The sequence below is a fragment of the Dromaius novaehollandiae genome, chromosome 11 (genome assembly GCF_036370855.1).
Source record: "Dromaius novaehollandiae isolate bDroNov1 chromosome 11, bDroNov1.hap1, whole genome shotgun sequence".
In the NCBI taxonomy this organism is placed as follows: Eukaryota; Metazoa; Chordata; class Aves; order Casuariiformes; family Dromaiidae; genus Dromaius; species Dromaius novaehollandiae.
The window spans coordinates 3,249,277-3,268,631 of NC_088108.1; the positions used below are offsets into that span (position 1 = coordinate 3,249,277).

The following is a 19,355-nucleotide window of genomic DNA, read 5'->3' on the forward strand; positions in this document are numbered from 1 at the left end:
ATGACAACTGCACACTTTGGCCGGCAAAAGCCAGATGGTTTGCTCACCAGTGGGGAGTGACTTTGTGAGAGGGGCATGTCCCAAACACCTGTCCCAGAGCACAAGCTTCCCTGGACCAGGCACAGTGCAACGAGAGGCACGCTCATTGCAGTGGACTTACTTGCTCATTGGTGAGGGAAAAGATGGAAAATGGCTTGGCAAACACCCAGCAAGCAGTGGCAGAGACTGGTTTAGACCTTGGAGCTCCTGGCTCCCAGGACAGTGTCCCATCAGGTACATTTCTGGGCCTGACAGCAGCTTATAGCATTCCCATATTTGCTCTTTTATTGATTATATTTCTCCTCACAAATTTTCCCCCTGGTAGATGCCTCTCCTCCCAACTTGAAGTAAACTTGAGCATGCTGCCCTTCTCTCAGGAGGCTGTTACTTTTGCCAGTGCCAGATCAAGGACAAGCCAGTTAGTACTGGAATCCCATTCTTGTCCTTCCTGCCCCCTCCGACTTCCCAAGTATTGTCTTGCAAAGGATGAGAAGTTGCTGGTTGTTCCTAACTTCACATCCTGCTCCAGGAGCACAGCCAAAGAGGTTGTGCTGGAACAGACTGCTGCTGTGTTTCTTCCCACAGAGGCAATGATGCTTCTAGGCGTCCAAGCCCCTGCTGAGAAACATTTGAGTTAGATGCAAATGGAAAACAGAGTCAGGTTTATTTCCTCTTCTCCTTGTCTTCCTGATAGTGGAAGGAAACAAATTACAGAGTCTGCTGGCTGAGACAAGCACAAATGTACTCAGAGAGGCTGATGGGGGGTGATGTTCCTTGTTCCAATCCCCTCCTAATTCAACACACATGGCCCTGTGATATGGATCGGCACTGTCTCGTCGTGGAAGGGGACACCCTCCCATAGAGAGGTTAATGAGCAGTTCCAAAATTCAGCCAATATCTAGTCTGAATGAGGATCTGACAACTGCTGGACAGGGCTAGCTTTGCCCACTTTGGTCAACAAGGACACCTACAAGCATGCCATTTTTATCTGGGCCATTACTTGTAGAAAGAAGTGTTGCCCTGGTCTAGTCACTGACAAACCCCACCAGAGATTTGTTACCAATTCAGAAATGCATAATTCAGCCATTTGCTGGGATCCGAATCACAGTCAGGGCCGTTACACCATGGAATAGCCCTACAAGGAAGAGACACCCGTAAACTCTGGTGTGTCTGTGAAGTTACCCCAGAACTAGTTCTTCAAAAAGCAGAGGAAAAAAAACAGTCATTCTGGATCAGGAGCGTCCCCATACAGCACTGAAGTAGGGAGTGGGTCTGCTTTAAAATTCCAGCCTAAGTTACCCAGAGATAATTCTCAGGAGCAGTCGAGCCCTGAGAAAGGAAGAGAGGGAGGATGGGATGGGACGGGACGGGACGGGATGGGATGAGATGGGACGTGAATCACCTCCCAGCTGCTGTGGCAGAAAGAGGAGTTGAGCCCAGTTGAGCTTTATCCATATTTTTGGTCCTGCAAGGGTGAGAAAACACAACTGCAAAAAGTACCCAAAGTTTTCAAGATTTCCCCAGAGATCTGGGATCTTTGTTTCCAATCCACATCAGCCCTATGGTTACTTTGAAACACCCACTCTGACCAGATCTGTAGGAGAACTGGGCTCAGAACGTGCAACCTACAGTTCCCAGCCTAATGTTGTGCAGGTTGACCTGCCAACATCACTAAGGGAATATTTCTCCCTCTATTGTCCTGTAACCCAGGTTTGTAACTTCTCTCTCCACCCTCTTGTCTCTTCACAGTCTTGTCTGTGCTGCTGGTGCCAGAGACCAGCTCTGAGCATCACGCCAACAGATGAGAAGGGCTCTGTTGGGAAGTGGAAAACCAATGGGCAGGAGCTTGGTCTGGACCGGAGCAGCTCCCGCTTGAGTAACAAGTACAGCTCTTCCTAAAGATGAACTGCCCACAGGGCAGAGAGGAGAAGGCACTGTGACAACATGGCAGGACATCTCCATTTCTCTTGCACAGCCATTTCCTGGCTGGGCCTGAATCGTTTTTGCCTTCCTGTTATAACCCGCCTGGAAGGAGCTGCAGCAATTCACTGACCCCAGGACTAGCTCTGAATACAGCCTCTGAGCTGCACTTGTCCATCCTCTGGTTTGAGTTGCCTCTGAGGGAAGGGGAAGAAGGGGATTCAGATCCTTGTAGGGTTTTTCATTTCCTTGTAGGAAAACCAAGTGACTTACAGCCATTTGTCCTAAGTGGAAACATGGGGTGGGGAAGAGATGTGTGTGAAAAGGGAAGAAAGGTTGAGATGTGATCACTTTGACATGGATGTGGGATGGGAAGGAGAGCGTGAAGAACATGAATGACAATTTCCAGCTGAGAAAGCGAAAGCAAAGCCAAAGCTACATCTCTTACCCTCTCTCTCTTTGTTCCTGGGACAGTTTGTCCCTGGGCAGCCAGCCAGCATAAGACCTAGGCACCACATAGGTCTTATTGAAACCAATGGCCTGAAATCTCCAGCCATGATATGGAGGGATGGGCAGCAACTCAGCTTCATCGTGTGACCAACCTGCCCTGGGGAGCACTAACAGAGGGCTGGAGGCTATTGTCCTCTCTACCTGGTCCTCGGAAATCTAGCCCACGCTCTCTTCCTGAGGATGAAGTTCACCCCACCTGTGTAAGGCACAACAAAATGATTATGTGTGTGTGACAGCAACGCTTGGGAGACCGGAGATCCTTGGTAAAGCTAATGGCAGCATCCAACCAAACCATCTGCTCCAGCTTCCTCCTCCCCAAGGACAGGTTAGCCGCTTTCTAGCCAGGCATTAAAGCTGGCCCAAAGTGCTGTCCCTCCATGGAAGAGTTTCTAAGTCCAGTAAAGGGAAGGCAGAGATTGCTTGAATCTGGATAAGGCGGGAACCAAGCAACCAGCCCTTACCTTTCAAGCCCCCTTTGTAACCAGAAGCAGTTAATTCTTTGCCTGACACAGGATGCAAGTGAGAGGGTCAAGTTGAGCCCTTCCAGAGAAGCATCCGGCTTTGCTCTGCAGTCTCGAACAGCTGGAAATCCCACAGCCTCCTTCAGTCATTGGCTTCCAAGGGGATTGCCTGCAAGGCCATAGCTCTGACAGGAAAAAACAGGTGACCTGGGTTTTGGTGCCAGGATTTCATCTTCCCTCTGCTAGCAAGGCAGGGCTGCAGTGGGGGTGAACTTCAGTACGTTTTGGCCACAGCACCATGTTACTGAGCTTCAGGCAATTTGTAAAAAGGACAGAGATGCACGTTCTCAGGGCCAAACTAGGCTGGAAAAGGTGTCGGGGAAGGTCTGATCCCAGCTCAAATTGCTGCTGGAGCTAACTGAAATACGGCAGACCTTTCACAAATTTACTCCTTAAAACAATTAATCCCCAAGTGCTTTTCCCAGCATGACTTTCTAGGAACCATTGTGCTTGCATCTCTTGCTGAAAGGCCAAGAAAACCTGTATGAGAAAGTTTTAGTAACCAAGATTTTGATGGCTTTTCTGCTGTTTTTTTCTTTTACCTCTTTTCTCCTTCCTTCCTCTTTCCCTTTTTCCTCTTGTCACTGAAAAAAGGGAAAAAGGAAAAAGGGAGATGAGAAAAGACCTGCAAATGAAGCAAAATATTTTCAAGTCGTGGGGTTTTTTTTAGCTTCACTTTCACCAAAATGCAAATGTTTTATTAAAAAAAATCATATTTTGGAAAGACAGACAGGTTTCAATGAAAACAGAAGGACTGGAAAACATGTAGACCAGAATGTTTTCTACAGTCTTACATACCTACTAGAATAGATTTGTTTGTATCAATTTAACAGTGCCAGAGCTGGCTGCATTTCACAAATGAAGTCAATGGAGAAAAATGATAAATCCTGAAATGTTTCAGCATAGATGTCTTCTGAGCAGGAGGAATTTTTAAATGATTGCGCTTTTAAAAAAATGTGAATTCTACATATTTCTATATTTGTCCACATTCACAGACAAATCGAGTCTGTGACTTGAAAACAATCACTTCAGAGCACAGCAGTGGGTAAGCCAGTGTCAAATTAAGCCCAATGCCAGGCCTCACTCAGATTCTGCTCCATCCCAAACTGTGACAAATTCAGCTTCAGATAACCTAACTTCCTAGCAGTCTCCTGGTAGGATGTGGCAGGCCTTCTCCTCCTATTCAGGGCCAGCACTGCTTGGTTGCAAGCAGCTGCTACAGTGTGATTTGCTCCAGACCAACATCTCTGCCATTGCTCCTCTGTTGGTACTAAGATTCATGCACTCACCTGAGCAGTGGGTCTAGACTGCTCAGGAGGTGTCGGGGCAGCTGCTCAGTGCTGGTGGCTGGAAGGGAGGGTGGTAAAAGACAGACGAGATGCACTGACCTCTCCATCTGCTGCCATGTACATCACCAGAGTCTTTCCAGTAGTTAGAAACCTCTTGACTTGTTGCTTCAAAGAAGGGTCTGTATATTGGGCCACACAATGAGGAAGCCCTTGGAGGTGTCAGATCTTCTCAGGTCAATGGGTCCCAGCGACAGGCAGTAATTAGGATGCAATCTATCTAACAAGGCTGCTTTGAAAGTCTACCTTATACTCACCTGAAATGGCTGGTGGTTAGGTCACAGGTTGAGCCAATAGCTTTCTCTTTCGGGGTCCTCGTTGCATTGCATAAATCCGGAATATAGTCCTGGCTGTCGAGGACTCCACAGCAGGAGTCATATAGGAGAGGATCAGTGTGCAAGTAGGGGACTTGCCGGTGGCTCATTTGGGTCAGTGCTCTCATAGTCTGGATGACCTGGAGAAGACTGACAGGTCTAGTGACCAGAGGTTACTATGGATAAGATCTGGAGATGGAAACGGAGAGAATTGTCAGGTTAAGCTGGCAAGTCTGGGTCACACTAGGTAACTCAGGACCAATAGATGCAACGAGCAGGGCCAGCTTCAGTCCCAAATCAGCACTTGAGACAGCTGAGGATGAGCATGCACACACACATGGAACGTGACTTCCTCCATCCTGTCCATCTCTGCTCTCCTGGCATTTGAGCTGTTTCTCTGCTAGCCCAGGTGCCAGTTTTCAGGTCATTTGTTCCAACCCAACCCTGCAATGCCAGTCACAGTGCCACACTTAATTAAAAAGAAATAATGCCAAAAAAGAGCTGGAGCTGGCAGAAGAAAGGATCCCTTGGGCAGAGAGCCAGGAGAAGCAGTTTTCTTTTGAAACGAGATCATTCCAGATCCAGGAAGGATGTGGACACCAGCCCATTGCGCCAAGACATGAGGGAGGGAGATACTCTTCTCTTGAGGTGAGAGATACTTTGCACTGGGGACACAGGAACCTGATAAAATGAAACCTGTGCCTCCAACAGGCAGGAGAGAGCATCAAGCTCTGCACATCCTCCTGGTAGGGAAGCCATGAGTGACAAACTAGTGAAATGGCAAAGTGAGAAAGAAGCTTATGAGTTTAAAGCAGCAAACTTGGCTCTGGTTGCTTCTGCCCTCTCTGTTGCAAAATAAGACCAGGCCCAACTGGTAAGAGTCAACCTTTATCACACCGAAACAAGAGCAAAGCATGCAAGGGCCCTTTCCCATCCAGAACAGCTTAAGTCAGGTCAGCCTGGCTTCCTCCAGCTCCATCCAAACTAGCGATAAGCATGGTCATGCAGTTTAGTGACTGACAGCAGCTGGGGAAATGTTGTTCTGTCTCTTATTTGCACAGCACATGGAGACTAGCACATTTAAATGCACAGCTCCTGTTCATTTCAGTGAAGACTGAAGCACCTTGAAAATTTTCTATAGTTATCTTTGGTAATGCCATAAGGAGCAGCATCCCAAACTTCCAAGAACGACCATCCTCTCCTAATGACAGATAAAACAGACAGAACCTGCTAATATTTATAAGACAAATACGAATTACAGTCACACAGGGGAATCCTTTTACCTTATACAACCTTCTATGTCCCAAGTGGCTAACATCTCTTTTTATGCTCCAAGAGCAGATTTAATCATTCCTGCATTAGCAGCTACAATCAGATCAACATTTCAGGCTTAAATAGTTCAAAAATGAGTTTTAGATCTGCACATTATTAACATTGCAACAAACAGACTGCCATGAATACATCCCAGCTCTGGACATTGATATCACTTGCTGCAGATTTACTTCACAGTGACTTCAGTCTCTTTGGTATAGGTTTTCCCTTGCATTTTCCTCCCCAGTGTCTCCCTTCAAACTGAACACCACAAAGTTTGACCAAGGGTGAGAGAGGAGGGAGAGAAGAAGATAGCTGAGATACCAACTGAAAACGGTATCCTTTTAAAGCTCCTATATTGTTTTGACATCCAAATGCCACTTTCCCAGAGTTAGGAGGTCTCCCTTAGACTGTAAACAAGACCAAGACCAACAAGCTGCAGCCCAAAGAGAAAGTAATGAGCATCAGCAGAGGAAGAATGCATATGCAGTCTGGTTTTAGCTGCTCATAGAAGTGCAAATGCAAATACAGCTCCCTGCTGCCAGCTCCTTCCGCCCTTCACAGAGGAGAGCTGTACAGTTCTGAGCATATTCAACCTTCCCTTGCTCCTCCAGTGCAGAGGGAGTCCAAGAACAGAGCAAGCCTTGCAGCCCAGCTCAGGGAACATGTAGCTGGCACATGGCACACAGCATCCCCCGGGTGCTGGAGGAAGTGACCACTGCGTCAATGGCCAACTGGGTTTCGAGACCTTTTAAAGAAGTTTGTTACTCTCCATGAAGCCTCTGCTGAGCAGTCATGGGATTGAGTCTTGGTGCAAGAGTCAGGTTCTAGTTTATTCCATCCCTTCTCCCTCTTCCTCCACACCAGGAAAATTGCTTTCTTGCATTATCATACCTGATCACGCATGCAGAAGACAGTGCTGTGTCTGCAGGCCAGTGTTCATGCCAGAGGATGAAACGATTGCCAGGCATCAACCAGGCAAAGCCTCTCTTTCCCTTCTCCCACATGTTCCTGCTTGGTTCCAAGCCCTACGCAAAAGTGTATTTATCCCAGGCAGGGGTTTCTGCATCAAGAAACCAGGCCAGACAGGATTAGCCAAAAGTGAAGCCACTGCAGCCACCCAAGGCAACAGACCACTATAAATAACGCAAAAGATGAATCTACTGCAGCAGAGATGCAAAGGAGCCTTATTATGAAATGTAGCCTTCAGCTGGTTTCTCAACCTTACGTCTGATAACACAAACACACTGCCAGCCTGTCAGAGAGACCAACTCTGTCAATTTGTATTTGAAAGAATCCTGACATTTTATGATCTCTCTCTTATTCCTCTGTATGTTAATAAAACACGTTGGTGTTTAAAAGGAAAGTCACTGGATGTTTCTTATTAAGTGGCAGGGGGTCTGCAAAGTCTGCTAAATACTTAATTGAGTGTCAGCAGGTTCCTTTGGTAACTGCAGACCTCCACTGAAAAGAGAGAGAGGTGTCTCCTGGAGCAGAGTAAACTGGAAAGATTCACACTCCCATGCCTGGCACAGAGCAGATAAACTCCTGCAATTTCATGCCACATTACACTTAATAAAAGGCTTTCACTCAGCTAGTTGTCAGCAAATCTGAACAAGACCAGGGTTTCAATGTTGTACTCTTCAGACCTGCTCATCAGGAGTGGTCTGTCTGCATTTTTTGGAGGTTACAAAAGGGCAGCGGCTTTTTACTCACCTCACCCCCAAATGAGCACAGTACCATTTTATAGTGACTTGTTTAAATATGAACACTGGCCATATGTGTTCAAGTCAACTGCATCGGGGCCAGTAACAAAAAGATTTAAATCAGAGGACAGTGCTGCCTCTCTAAAAGCCTGATGTTACTCAACGGAATTCTGTGCACCAGACTGCAATACCATGCATGGGTCTGAAAATCCTGGGCAGGAAATGGCAACAACATTTGGGGAGGGCAAGACATAAGACAGAACAGTGAAAGATGAGGAAGTGCCTTTTGGCTATCTCCTTCTGTACCCATGCTGAGCTAAATACAGTGACACCTCTGCAGGATCACACTTCACAACTTTATTATTAGAAGAAATAAAAATTTGCTTCAAAGTAGTCATAAAAAACAACAAAGTCTTGACATGGGGAATTCAAAACACACACACACACACACACTATCCACAAGGGACTGCCATCTCCAGATGCTACTGCATCTCTTCCTCCCTCTGGGCCCTGTATTCCTTCATGCTCCTCTGCAAACAAGAGCAAAGGACAAATGTTAACACAGTATGTCTGAGTGATTCAAACACAACATTGCCACCACCCTGGTCTGTGTTGCAGCTTCTCAGTCTAACGCCTGGAAAGGCTGAAGGAGTGAAGAGGCTCTGATAGAGCTCCAGGTACTTTCAGAAATGACTGAACTTTACAACCACTGCAAGAAAAAGGAAGCCAGGCCATGCTGCTTAAGTCTAACTGCAGAGGCATTCCCTAGAGAGAGTTTGTGCAGGTACTGGCCTCATCCTGCTAGAGATTTTGAGGAAGGCAGGACTAGACCCATCTCAGAGCAATCCAGCACACTGTGCAAGAACATATGCAGCAGCTCTGATTCCAGGTCCCAGGATCGCCTTTACTGATCCCAGTTCAACCTCTCAGTGTCCTGCTGAAATGCACCTCCAGGGGCATCATTCAGAGACATGTAGTCCACAGACCAGCCATGGGATATGGCAGGGGCCTACAGCTCAAATTTTCTCCTGGCTCAAATAAAACCCTTTGTGGATGCTTTGGCACTGGTGTTGCTTCTCACCAGGAAGGGAAAAGCTCAGATACATTCTCATTTCAGGGAAGAGACTGGAAGTCTCTTGAGAACTTCTTCCTCCATTACCTCCAGGAGTTTCTGCTCCTTAGTGCTCTAGCAACAAAGAAAGCTGGCAGAAACAGCCGTGGAGAAATGAAAACCTCTGCTGAGTCCCATGCAAATATCCTTCATTACAGGACCCACAGGGATTTGCAGACACTCATTTCTCCTCTCCTCTCCCTCAACCTTAGGGGCTGAAATGATGACTTGGGACTTGGAAAACCAGAGTCAAATCAGGGTCAGGTAAAAAATGTCTGAAAATACTGTCATGTTTTCATGTGTAAAGTGCCTCTAACACCTCTCTCAGCCCATCCCTCTCCCCTCTGGGACCGTGAGATAGAAAAGGCCCCTCAGCATGTTCAGGCAATAGTCTCACCTCAAAGGTGTTGAGCACGTGCTGGCAAACTCCCATCAGATCGTTCAGCCCTTTTCGGAATGGCTCAATGGCAGGAAGGGCCCCTTTGGGAAAGAAGACGCGTTAGTGAAATGGGAGGTGGCTGCAGAAGGGTACAGCAGCCCTCTTCCCTGCCACATAGCGGCATGCAAAGGGGTAGGCCCCACGGCAGGGAGAGGCTCTCATGCCACACCTAGGTATGTGCCCACACACTTCTCCCCTCCCAGACCACCATCACCAGCCTGAGAACTGAGCACAATGTGATGGACCAGCCTATGACCCAGGGACAGCAGAAATTTTTCCCACAGCTGGTTCACATGGGGAAAGGGCTCCTCTGGCAAGGCCAACAGTCTAAGTATTTTTAAGTATTATAGTATTCAGTACTAAGTACTATTTTTAAAAAATTAAAGAGTCAGTGAGCACAATCTAGCTACTTGCTTCTAGGAACCGGTGTCTTTTACATAGCTGATGCTCAAGGGAACAGCCCCATGGGCAAGGAACGAAGTAATACCACCCCTCTAGGCAGCAGAGAAAGCTGCTGACTGCACACAGCCTGGGTGGAGGGCAGTGGATGAGAAAGGCGACTGTACTGGAGGGGTTGGTGAGCTGGGAGGAGTGAGGGTCTACAAGAGACTCAGAGATGTTCATGCTATCTATTATCAGGGGACAAAGTCCTCTCCGAGAGGCAAGTTTGTGGAAGAGCACAGACTGATGAGGCTTTTCAAAAGAGCCTCAGGTCACAGACGGATGATCAAAGCTGCAGGATGACTTGGAGGGAGAAGCAGAACCTAACTTTCTCACGAGGTGTGGGTTTGCAATAGCAGCTGCTTAAGCCAGCACATCTTGGCTTTGCTTTCCAAACCCCAAACTTATTTAGGGGGAAATGGAGCACTCATCACCTCTGACTGTGGCTGGTGAACCTACTCCACTCCTGCACTACAGTTCAGTGACTACTGCCAGTCAATCCAGATGTCTGGGACCAAGCAGAGCCATGCATTCCTCAGTCCTCAGCTGGTAGGACACTGCTCAATCTTACAGCCAGGTAACAGAAAAACTGTAGCATAACGGCTCAGTAGAGGAGAAGAGTGCTTTCCTTCCTTTTTTACAACCAGTGGTTGAGGCCTGACATGAGCAGGGGGAATCCCACAGAAGTACCCCAGCACAAAGGCAATGCATGTGCCCATACCCCTGGTTTGGATCCGGAAGTTAATCTTGCTTTCAGAGGGGTGAGTGATGCAGTAGCCACAGAACTCCACATCCGGGCTGCAGGAGGAGAGAGAGAGAGAAAGACAGACAGCAGTGAAACTCAGGCAAGTTCACAGCAAATCTCAGCAAAGCCAGAGGCTCAGGTAACCCCAACGGCTAACAAACCCGCTGGGTCTCAAGATGTTTCTGAAGTGACTGGGTCTTACGGGAGGGGTAGACAGAAGGGAGACTACCTATGCAGCCTTATTCACATTCCTCATCTTTCTTTAAGCTGTGGCTGGAGCTCTGGAGGTGCAGGACATAGCTGGCACTCTTCTAGGTGCTACCCAGACACTGCCAGCTGTACAGCAGCAGGCCTGAGAAGTTAAAACAGGGGATCCTGGCTGCTTGGAAACTTCCCTGTAAAACAGCTTGTACTTCTGCTGGGCAAAAGTGGCTGAAGGGATGAGGGCACTGCAAGGATTTACTTAGATGGTTTCCAGGCTGCATGGCATCTGCCTTCATACCCAGAAGTGGCTCCACGTGGGAGAACATCTGCACGCTCAGCAGAGAGAACAGCCCCTTGCAAAAAGTTGGCTGCTTTTCTCATCATGACAATTTATCAGAGGAATTCACATGATATTTGCAACGTAGCTGTCATTTGAGATGATGCGTTCAACTCCCTGCCCTAATTCTTCTGAGGTTTACAAGGAACTCTTCACGAACCTTCAGTGCTGTCCAATTCAATAAAATTACGTGACCAGTGTGACCCTATTTGTATATTTTGATGGAGCCAGCCAAATAATTAATTCCCAGCATCAACTCTGTGTCTCCAAGTGAGCATGAAAGACTATCAATTCGCTTAATACTAGCTATTCCTACCCTTACTTCTGAGACGACACATCCCAGGAAGAGACAGAGGCACTCTCTGACCACATGCACTTACACAGATTTGGGCATCATTTTACCAACGACGAAAGACTTTCAGAAGGCTTTTGCACATCAGATGTTAAATTTCCCCCATAACTAACTGTCAGAGAGCGGTAAGGGCCGGCTGCTCCCTAGGGGACAGGGAACCAAGCTTGGTAACACAGCTGGCAGGGCAAAGGCCTCACCAGTCTGGGCCCCATCCCACCATCTCCCAGGGAGGGAGTGGGGCAAGCCTGGAGATGGCAGCCAGGGGCAGCCCAGAGCCCAGGGCATCAGGCAAGCTCATGGGGATGAGGCAGGTCTGAGGTCAAGCCAGGAAGTCCACAGACCACGATCAGGCCCTGCGAAGGCCTTTGACATGGCATGCCTGATATAAAGAACCCGAAAGATGTGAATGGAGGTAGTTTCTGAGCATATGCCTTGCTCTAGCAAAAATTAGGACGCAGGTTAGTAAGGAGAAGGCCAGGGTAGGAGACGGAGGGACACTCAATGATGCCAGCCACCACAGGGACTCCACTTACTTCTTCATGACCATATATCGGAGGGAGTTGCCAAGCGTGTGATCCTCATCATGCAACACAAATGTGACACAGTTTCCATCTGTCCCATCTGCCTGGACCTGCCACAAATCAGGAAAGAAGAGATGCTGTAAGGTACTTTCTGAGGTAATGAAGGCCAGTCCAACAGTGAAGAATAAATTACTGTGTCCAACTAAATGAGCTGCATCAGGGTAACTGTGAACAGGGGCTGAGAAAATAATATTCAATGCTGTTTCAGCAAACTGGGCTCTCTATGCACGGCCTGCTTTGGGGGGACTCCACGTGTGAGCCCAGGTCATACGCAGATAACTACCTGCAGACAAGTAATGTATCTTTGAGGCAAAGAGTCTTAAAAGTACAATTTAATAAAAAATAAGTAGTCATAATCAGACAGTATCAGACAGACATAATCTCCTAAGGAGCCAGCTGGGTGATGCCCCCAAAAGGACAGTCTCTCAGGGAAGAATCAGGAATGCTCTTAAACTGTACTTAGAGGCCTGCATGCTCTAAAAGCTATCCCAGCACAGAAGCACCACTGCACAAGCAAAAAAACTTCCTAAGAGAGCTAAGAGGGAGAATACATCCAAAGAGAACCTACTTATGATGGTGCTTCATTAAAAATGTGTTTGGGGGTTGTTCAGAGTGGCAGAGGCTGGTCCCAGGGCCAAGAGAAACTGCAGCTCAGCTGACGTGAGGGAGGGCTTGTAGGTCTGTCTGGGCCATCTCCACAGCTCACATCTCAGATGCTGCAGTGTGACAAAGTGCAGCTCCACAGCAGAAGGAAAGATGCCAAATTACAGACTCCAGGCAAACATTTCCCTTGTTATCAAAGTGCCTTTGCATCCTTCCTCTTCAAGGGAGAGGAGAGGAGCCCAGACAAAGGCCTGCCTTCAGGGCCCATGATGCAAAGTGGCTGGGACGAACTGTTCAGGTTGGTGTTGCCAGGTCTCATCGCCAGTGGGTGACTAGACATGAATGAAAGGGACGGTCGAAAAAATCTCAAGGGGAGGGAAAACTGCTTGTCAGCAGAGAAATCTCACGTCATCTTGAAAACAAAGGAAGCTTTGCTGTAAGTCGCTATGTGCCAGTCCTAATGGCTTGGGATGTGCCTGGGGAGCCTTTGGGACTCCAGGCATCCACCAGCGAGCCTCAAGGGTGCTGAACCCCACACGTAACGAACCCAGCAGTGCCTGCAGCCAGAAGTCAACCTCTAATCCTCCTGCTGCTTCTGGCTCAAGCGCCTGCAAACAGCACTGCCAGCTAACGCTTCCTCAGCAGACTTGTTTGAGATCCTCTCCAAAACCAACAAGTCACTTAATTAATCGTTCAGCTGTCAGAGGGCTGCCGATCCTCTGGCCTTTCCCCAGGCTCAGCACAGCCACCGTGGAGCCTGACATGCCCTGACAGCCCCCAACTGTTTCCTCTCTCAGCAGCATAGAGAGGTTTCAAGGTTAAGTGTGGAGCCAGGCCCAGACGAGCACTGAACTCTGCACACCCAGCCCGCAGCCAAATCCTCAACCGCTCCAGGAAATTTATAACCCCTCACGTTTCCTGTTGTGTAGCAACACTCCACAGCAGTCCCATTCCTCCTTCTGCAGGTACAACCACAACGAGGAATTGACTCAGCATTTCAGAAGGGGAAGGCAGACTGATTTCTGAGAAGGAGAGATCACCCAGACCTGCAGCACAGTTCAAGGGCAGGCTCCCGATGCACCAGCTATCGCAGAAGGGTAGATGTGATGCAGCAACATTATAGTGACAATGAAGATGTTGGACTGATACAGTCTCTGTCATCTCCCAGCATCTTGCAATCCGTTCCCATGATCAAAGCAATAAGTTTTACTGACAGGGAAAATAAGTCAGCAGCAAAAACACTTTCCCTTGGTGTGGAAAGATAGTGAGTAAGTGACTTGCCAAAGGCCACTTGGGCAGTCAGTGGCGTGGATGAGACACCTCGCCTTCTCTTCCAGTTCCTAGACCCAATATCCTTCCTCCCTCCTGCTTCCCAGAACCAGCTATTGGCCTCAGTGTGTCCTACTGTGAGGCCTTCCAAGAAAGTATTTATTAAGATTAACATCACCAATAGTACTTAAGAGCTTGTTTTTTTCCAAAGGCTACAGACTCAAACAAGAACAGACTAACTCAGGAGTCACCTGCCTGCCAGGACAGGTCACCTGATCCACAGTTTGCTCCCTGCATCCCGTCACAGGATTAGAAGTGTGCCTAGGCATGTACCAAAATCACAAGTGTCCCTCACCGCCCCCAAGACAGGTACACTTCTGTTCGCTTGGACAGTGACATGCTTGTAATTTGGTCACAGGACAGGTGAGAAGCCCAAGCACGCAATTGTCGCATACTCCTTATCTCAGAGATGACTCTGTCACTGGCTGGGACTGCTCCAGGGTCTCCACACAGCGCTATCCACCACCTCCACTTCTATTGACAACAGGCAGGATCTGCAGTAATGAATTCAGCACTGCATAAATGCAGCTGCACTGCCTATGGACCCAGCCAGACAGCTGTATTTGTATTATCCTGCCTTTGGGCTAAAAAAAACTGTAGAGCAAGGGATCTACACAGCACTTTTCCCTGCCCACTGTAGCCAGAGCACGGAGGAGAAAAGAATTATAACTCCATCCTACAGATGGGAAACTGAGGCACTGGGTGATTCAACAGTTTGCCCAGACTCAGGCAGATGACAAAGTTTGATTCTGCAGCTAGATTTCCTGAATCCTGCACCAAGGCTTCAGCTGTTAGACTCTTCCCCTGGACAGAAAGGGGAATGAACAGAACAAAAAAATGCACATACAAGAGCCAAGAGATGCTTTTCCAGGCTGAGACCAAATGTTTACATCTGAGTTACAAATGGTGTATAAAAAAGATCTGAAAAACAGGATGACTAGGGCTTTAACATACAGCGCTGGAAGTTGCATTGACTTCAGACGCATTCCCAAAGTTGAAGAAAAATGTGTGCATGGAAAGGTGAGAAATGGGATAGACACGTCTCTGGTACAGGTGCTGGGTCTGCTTGCGGGGTTGCAGCAAGTGCTTAAGAGAAGTAACACATAGCAGAGATGGAGAAGCCAATCCACCATGCAAGATGCTACAATGAATTTAGCTTTCTCTGCCTGCTTACTGCAATCTGCGTACCCAGTGCATTGATCGGGCAGATGACAGCCAGGGCACAGCTGCTTCATGCAGCTGAAAGAAACACACTGTGCTGAACCTGCTTGCTTCACAAAGACTTGATTTCTCTCTCTCCTTTCCTGTGAAGAGTCCTCTGATACAATTCTGGATCTCAGCAGGAGTGTAAGCTTCCTTTCTTATGAAGCCATTGGCCCACCTAGTCACGTTATCTTGCCTCTGGCATAGATGCTATCTGATGCTTCAGAAGAAAACAGCCACCTTCCTTCCGAGAATACACCTCCTGAAGGATGGAGTCCTTTCTGGTCCTGGCAGCAATCAAGTCTGCAACTGGAGGCAGCAAGTTGAGGTTTCTCAGGGAATTCCTACAGGTCTCATCCAGGAGGTGTCTAGGTACCAAACTACCCATCACATGAAAACTCGTTATCCTATGAGCCAACCTGGAGAAAACCCTTGACTCCCCTGGGGTAGACAATTCTGCTCTTCTGGAGTTTTCTGTCTTTGGTTACATGCTGACTTGCCAATAACACTACCAAGTTGCTCTTGTATTACGGTAGAGGAAGAAGGAAGAGCTGATGAGATGTTAAGGCAGCTTTTGGAATCTGAAATGTACGACTCATCAAATTCAAATATTTCAGGGACCACAGAGATGGAAAAGCCCAGGGTTATAGAAGGTGTACCCTCCCAGCAAGGTCAGAATACAGCCCTTGAGGCCTGGCCACGCAGGCATCAGACTCCCTCCTCCTCCTCCACCTACTAAGCGAGCCTAAGAGACATAGTGTCTCATCCCCAGAAAGTTCTCCTGCTTAGAGAGGCTGTGATTTATGATGATGAATTATTTAGCACTGAATTTGGTGCCTAGGTACTGCAGTGGCATATGTATTAGCACAGCACTGAGCTATGTGCCATTGGGATTGGATATGAAGCAGGAAGAGAACAGTCCTACAAGTCACTTGTTCCTATCCTGCCGTTTATGCATAATTTGTCTTTTATGCCAGAACATACAGTCCTTTGCTAGTTCAGTTTTTATGAACCAGTAACACTCTCTACACCTTCTCCTGTTTTTTTTATGGTACTGCATTCCTCACTCTGAGAGCCTGGTTTGCTGCCAAGGGCCTCTCTCATAACTGCAGCTCTTCAAACATCAGTTTCATTCATCAGGGTGAGACTTGCAGGACTGGGCTTCCTCGCAACAGCGGCTTTCAACCTGTGGCTTGCACACACCAGGGGCAAGATTTGGGTCACACAAAACCTGAAAGTGGAAAGTAAAAAAACCCAACTATTGCCAAGAAACTGGAGCTCCTTCTGTAGGGTATGACGCACCATCAGGAAAAGTTTTGGAGCCCACAGATTGAGGGACTATGGAAAACTGTTGTGCTAGGAATGCCCCACACAGAGCTCTTAAAACCAGGCAATTTAAAGAGCCCGTTTGTTCCTCCCGTGCAGCTGCCCTGGTCCTCAGCTCCCCCTCCTTCTGGCTGACAGACTGGCACACAGACAGCAGGTGATCTTTTGGCAGGTCTCCCTGTAGCTACGTCCCCTGCCTCGGCCAGCTCGGTGCCTCACCCGCTGTTAACGCGCAGCGCAGGGCCATCTAGCGTCTTCCCCTTGCCTGCAACGGGGACCAGAGGTGGCGAAAACGTTCTTCCAGGAGCGAACTCCCACCAGCAGCCCTGGCACGGGGGTGAGTGAGGAGATGAGACACACTGCCAGTCCCTGATGGCTAATACGCAGAGCCACCCGAGGCCTGGCGTTCAGAAGTGCTCAGCAATTCATCTTTAAAAAGAAACAAAGCTTATTCTACAAAATGTTAGCCTTAGCCTCTTCTCATCTAGTTGGTCACTACGATACTGCTTCTGTTCCCTAAAGGACAACAAAGCCAATCTCAAACGCCGACATTTCAAGAAATTCAGGTCAAAGGCATCTTCTCAGCTCTGCGTCCTTCCTATTTCAGGAGGCTCTTCTTTACGCTCCCCCTCCTTCTTCCTCCCTCTGCTATTCGCACACAGTTTAACAGAGCGGCTGTACCAACAGCTCAGGCCAGGCGCCCGGTAGGACCGAGCAGCCTCACGGCTGACAGGAGCTGGGCGAGGCCACGCAGGTCTCCGCGGACGAAACGCTCCAGGATGACCGAGACCTAACGCCGAGGAAGACACGCTGCAGCTCGCGCGCCGCTTTGGGAAGGGCCCCGCAGGCCTTCGCCCCGCTCCGGGCCGCAGCGGAGAGGCGCGCGGCCTCCACCCGGCTGAGGGCGACCCTCCCCGAGGGGCTGCTCCGCCGCGAGGCAGCGCTCCCCGGGGCTCGGCCTCCCTCCCCCAGACCCGGCAGGCGGCTGCCGCGAGGGAGGGCGGCCGGCCCCAGGCGGGCCCGCTCTCCCGCCCTCCCCGGAGATGGGGCGCCGCGGCTCCCCCCGCACCGCGGGGCCCGGGCCGCCCCGCCCGCCCGCCCCTTCCCCGCCCCGCCAGCGCCGCCCGCGCGGCGGGAGCGGCCCCCCCCCGGCCTCGCCCCGCGGCCCCCCCGAGCCGCCGCCCCCGCCGCGGCACCCACCACCTCCAGCGCGGCCTTCCGCTCGCCCTCCTCCGCCATGGCCGCGCGGCCCGCGGACTACAGCTCCCAGGAGGCAGCGCGGCGGCGGCGCCGGGCGGCGGGAACTACGCGCCCCAGGGGGCCGCGCGGCGCCCCGCCGGAAGTGCGCGCGGGCGGCAGGCGGCGCAGGGCGGATAAGAGCGCGGCGGGCGGAGGCGCCTGCGAGCGCGGCGCCCTGTCCGCGCCGAGCGGTGAGCGGGGTCGGGGGGGAGAGGCCGCGCCCGGTACCGGCCGCCGCGGGGACCGGAGCGGCGCCCTGCCGGGGAGGCGGCCTGGGCCGGGCCCGCCCGGGGAGGTGGCCTGGGGTGAGGGCGTCACGGGGCCGCTCCCTCGGCAGGTCTCCGCCTCCCCCGGCGCCCTCAGCGCGGCTCCCGAGCGAGGCCGGGGCCGCAGCTCGGCAGGGCGAGGGCGGCCCGGGGGCTGCGGGGCCCGAGCGCACGGGGGGGGGGCTGCCTTGGCCGCTGTTTTGGCTGCCCTTCGGCATCGCGTGCTGCTGCTGTAACTCAGGTTATGGGCTGACAGGGCCCTTAGAGGTTGGATGCCGATGAATAATCTACAGCGGGGCTTGTGATAGGGGGTTGGGGAGGGTGCCAGTGATCCTGCTTTGGGGTGTGCACCGGCTGTTACGTGTTACCTCCTTAGCGAGCTGCTTATCCAAGAGCTGTGATGTTGTTTCTTTACCTCTCTTGTACAACATGTTGTATTGCCTTCCAGAGAAGGTGATGGGCCTGAAAGAGAAGCTGGATTAATCTTGCCTAGTGACTTGTTTTCCTGGTGGTGAACCAGAAGAGACCAGAAGGGAGTAAGCTGTGTGTGTAGAGGGGAAACTAAACTTCTGTTAAATTAGTGCATGAAATCTGTGCTTCTCAGGCTCAAAATGGACAGATAAGCTATTGCACTAATAGTTGAAGTACCCCCTCCACTATTTCCAAAAAGGAAGAAAAGAAATAATAACTTGGAGAAGCCAAGGAGGGGTTAAAGGGAAGTCTAGACTACTTTCTGCTGAAGTCACTATACTTAACCGATCTTTTTCATTGCAGCCAGGCAGCTTGCAACTTGTAGAGTTGCAACACTTAAACTTGCTTTGGGTTTAAAGCCGGTAGTAATGTGAGGCCCCTTGCTTTCTGTATTTCTGGAAATATAAGGAGTGACTTCCTCCAGCACTTGGTGCTGAAGCTTTGAATGTTTTGATCAAGAAGTACTGATGAGTCCTCTCTGGCTGGTAAGGGCAGTACTGCTGAGTGGTAGAGAATGGGTGCAGTTGCTCTGGGATGACTTCTTGCCCCAGCTATCTTAGCTACCATCAGACAGTTTATTCTTGGTCTTCAATGAAGTCAGAGCAACAAACAAGTTTTGTTTTCTCACTTCACTCAAAAATAATAGGCCATCTGCTATGTTTGGACACTTCACAGCTGAAACTTTAAACATCACATTGAAGACTGAACCTGTATATTTTTCATTCTTTAAGATGCTGCAGATTTCTATAGGCAATTCTGTCAAATATCATAGGAGAGCTTGTACATAGCAGTGTGCTATGTCTTGCATTGAGTCCTTGATGTATGAATGCAATACTCAAATCCCCTTTTTTACTTAAGCTGTACTAACTGCCTGATGCTTTGGGCACAGCTTAAGGAGCTTTTTGGTTTGATGTTTTCTGGTTGGCTGAGGAATACAGCCTTTTTTCCTTCTTCCCTTTCCCTGCTGCCTTGGAGCCTTTTGATGTAAGGCCTGCCTGGTATTTCTAAGTGAATTCAAATTGTCCTTTAGGAAGGCTTACC

The 19,355-nt window shown here is 49.6% G+C and overlaps 3 protein-coding genes across 5 annotated transcripts in view; 2 read left to right on the plus strand and 1 right to left on the minus strand.

Annotated features, from left to right (window-relative positions):
* LOC112983290 (endothelin receptor type B-like) overlaps positions 1-7,327 on the plus strand; it is a 20,407-nt gene extending 13,080 nt beyond the window's left edge. The window contains exon 8 of the mRNA XM_026100302.2: positions 1,789-7,327. Within this exon, the coding sequence (XP_025956087.1) occupies positions 1,789-1,938 (150 nt within the window). The 3' untranslated portion in view covers positions 1,939-7,327. The remainder of the gene's footprint in view (positions 1-1,788) is intronic.
* LOC112982510 (DNA-directed RNA polymerases I and III subunit RPAC2-like) lies at positions 1,172-17,664 on the minus strand. 2 transcript variants are annotated; one of them, XM_064518056.1, is made up of 5 exons: positions 17,539-17,664; positions 11,830-11,927; positions 10,380-10,456; positions 9,176-9,258; positions 1,172-4,839 (listed from the first exon to the last, which is right to left on the minus strand). In XM_064518056.1, the coding sequence occupies exons 1-5, from the start codon at positions 17,575-17,577 to the stop codon at positions 4,810-4,812; spliced, it is 327 nt and encodes a 108-aa protein (XP_064374126.1). In that variant the 5' UTR covers positions 17,578-17,664; the 3' UTR covers positions 1,172-4,809. The 2 variants fall into 2 exon arrangements, with proteins under 2 accessions (XP_064374126.1, XP_064374125.1); XM_064518055.1 differs by lacking the exon at positions 1,172-4,839 and adding an exon at positions 8,010-8,197.
* Positions 17,649-19,355, plus strand: part of VAMP7 (vesicle associated membrane protein 7) — a 24,293-nt gene continuing 22,586 nt past the window's right edge. The window contains exon 1 of one of the 2 annotated variants that reach the window (XM_064518052.1): positions 17,649-17,768. The gene's annotated coding sequence lies outside the window, so the exon portion shown is untranslated. The remainder of the gene's footprint in view (positions 17,769-19,355) is intronic. The other variant, XM_064518053.1, reaches the window with a different exon arrangement.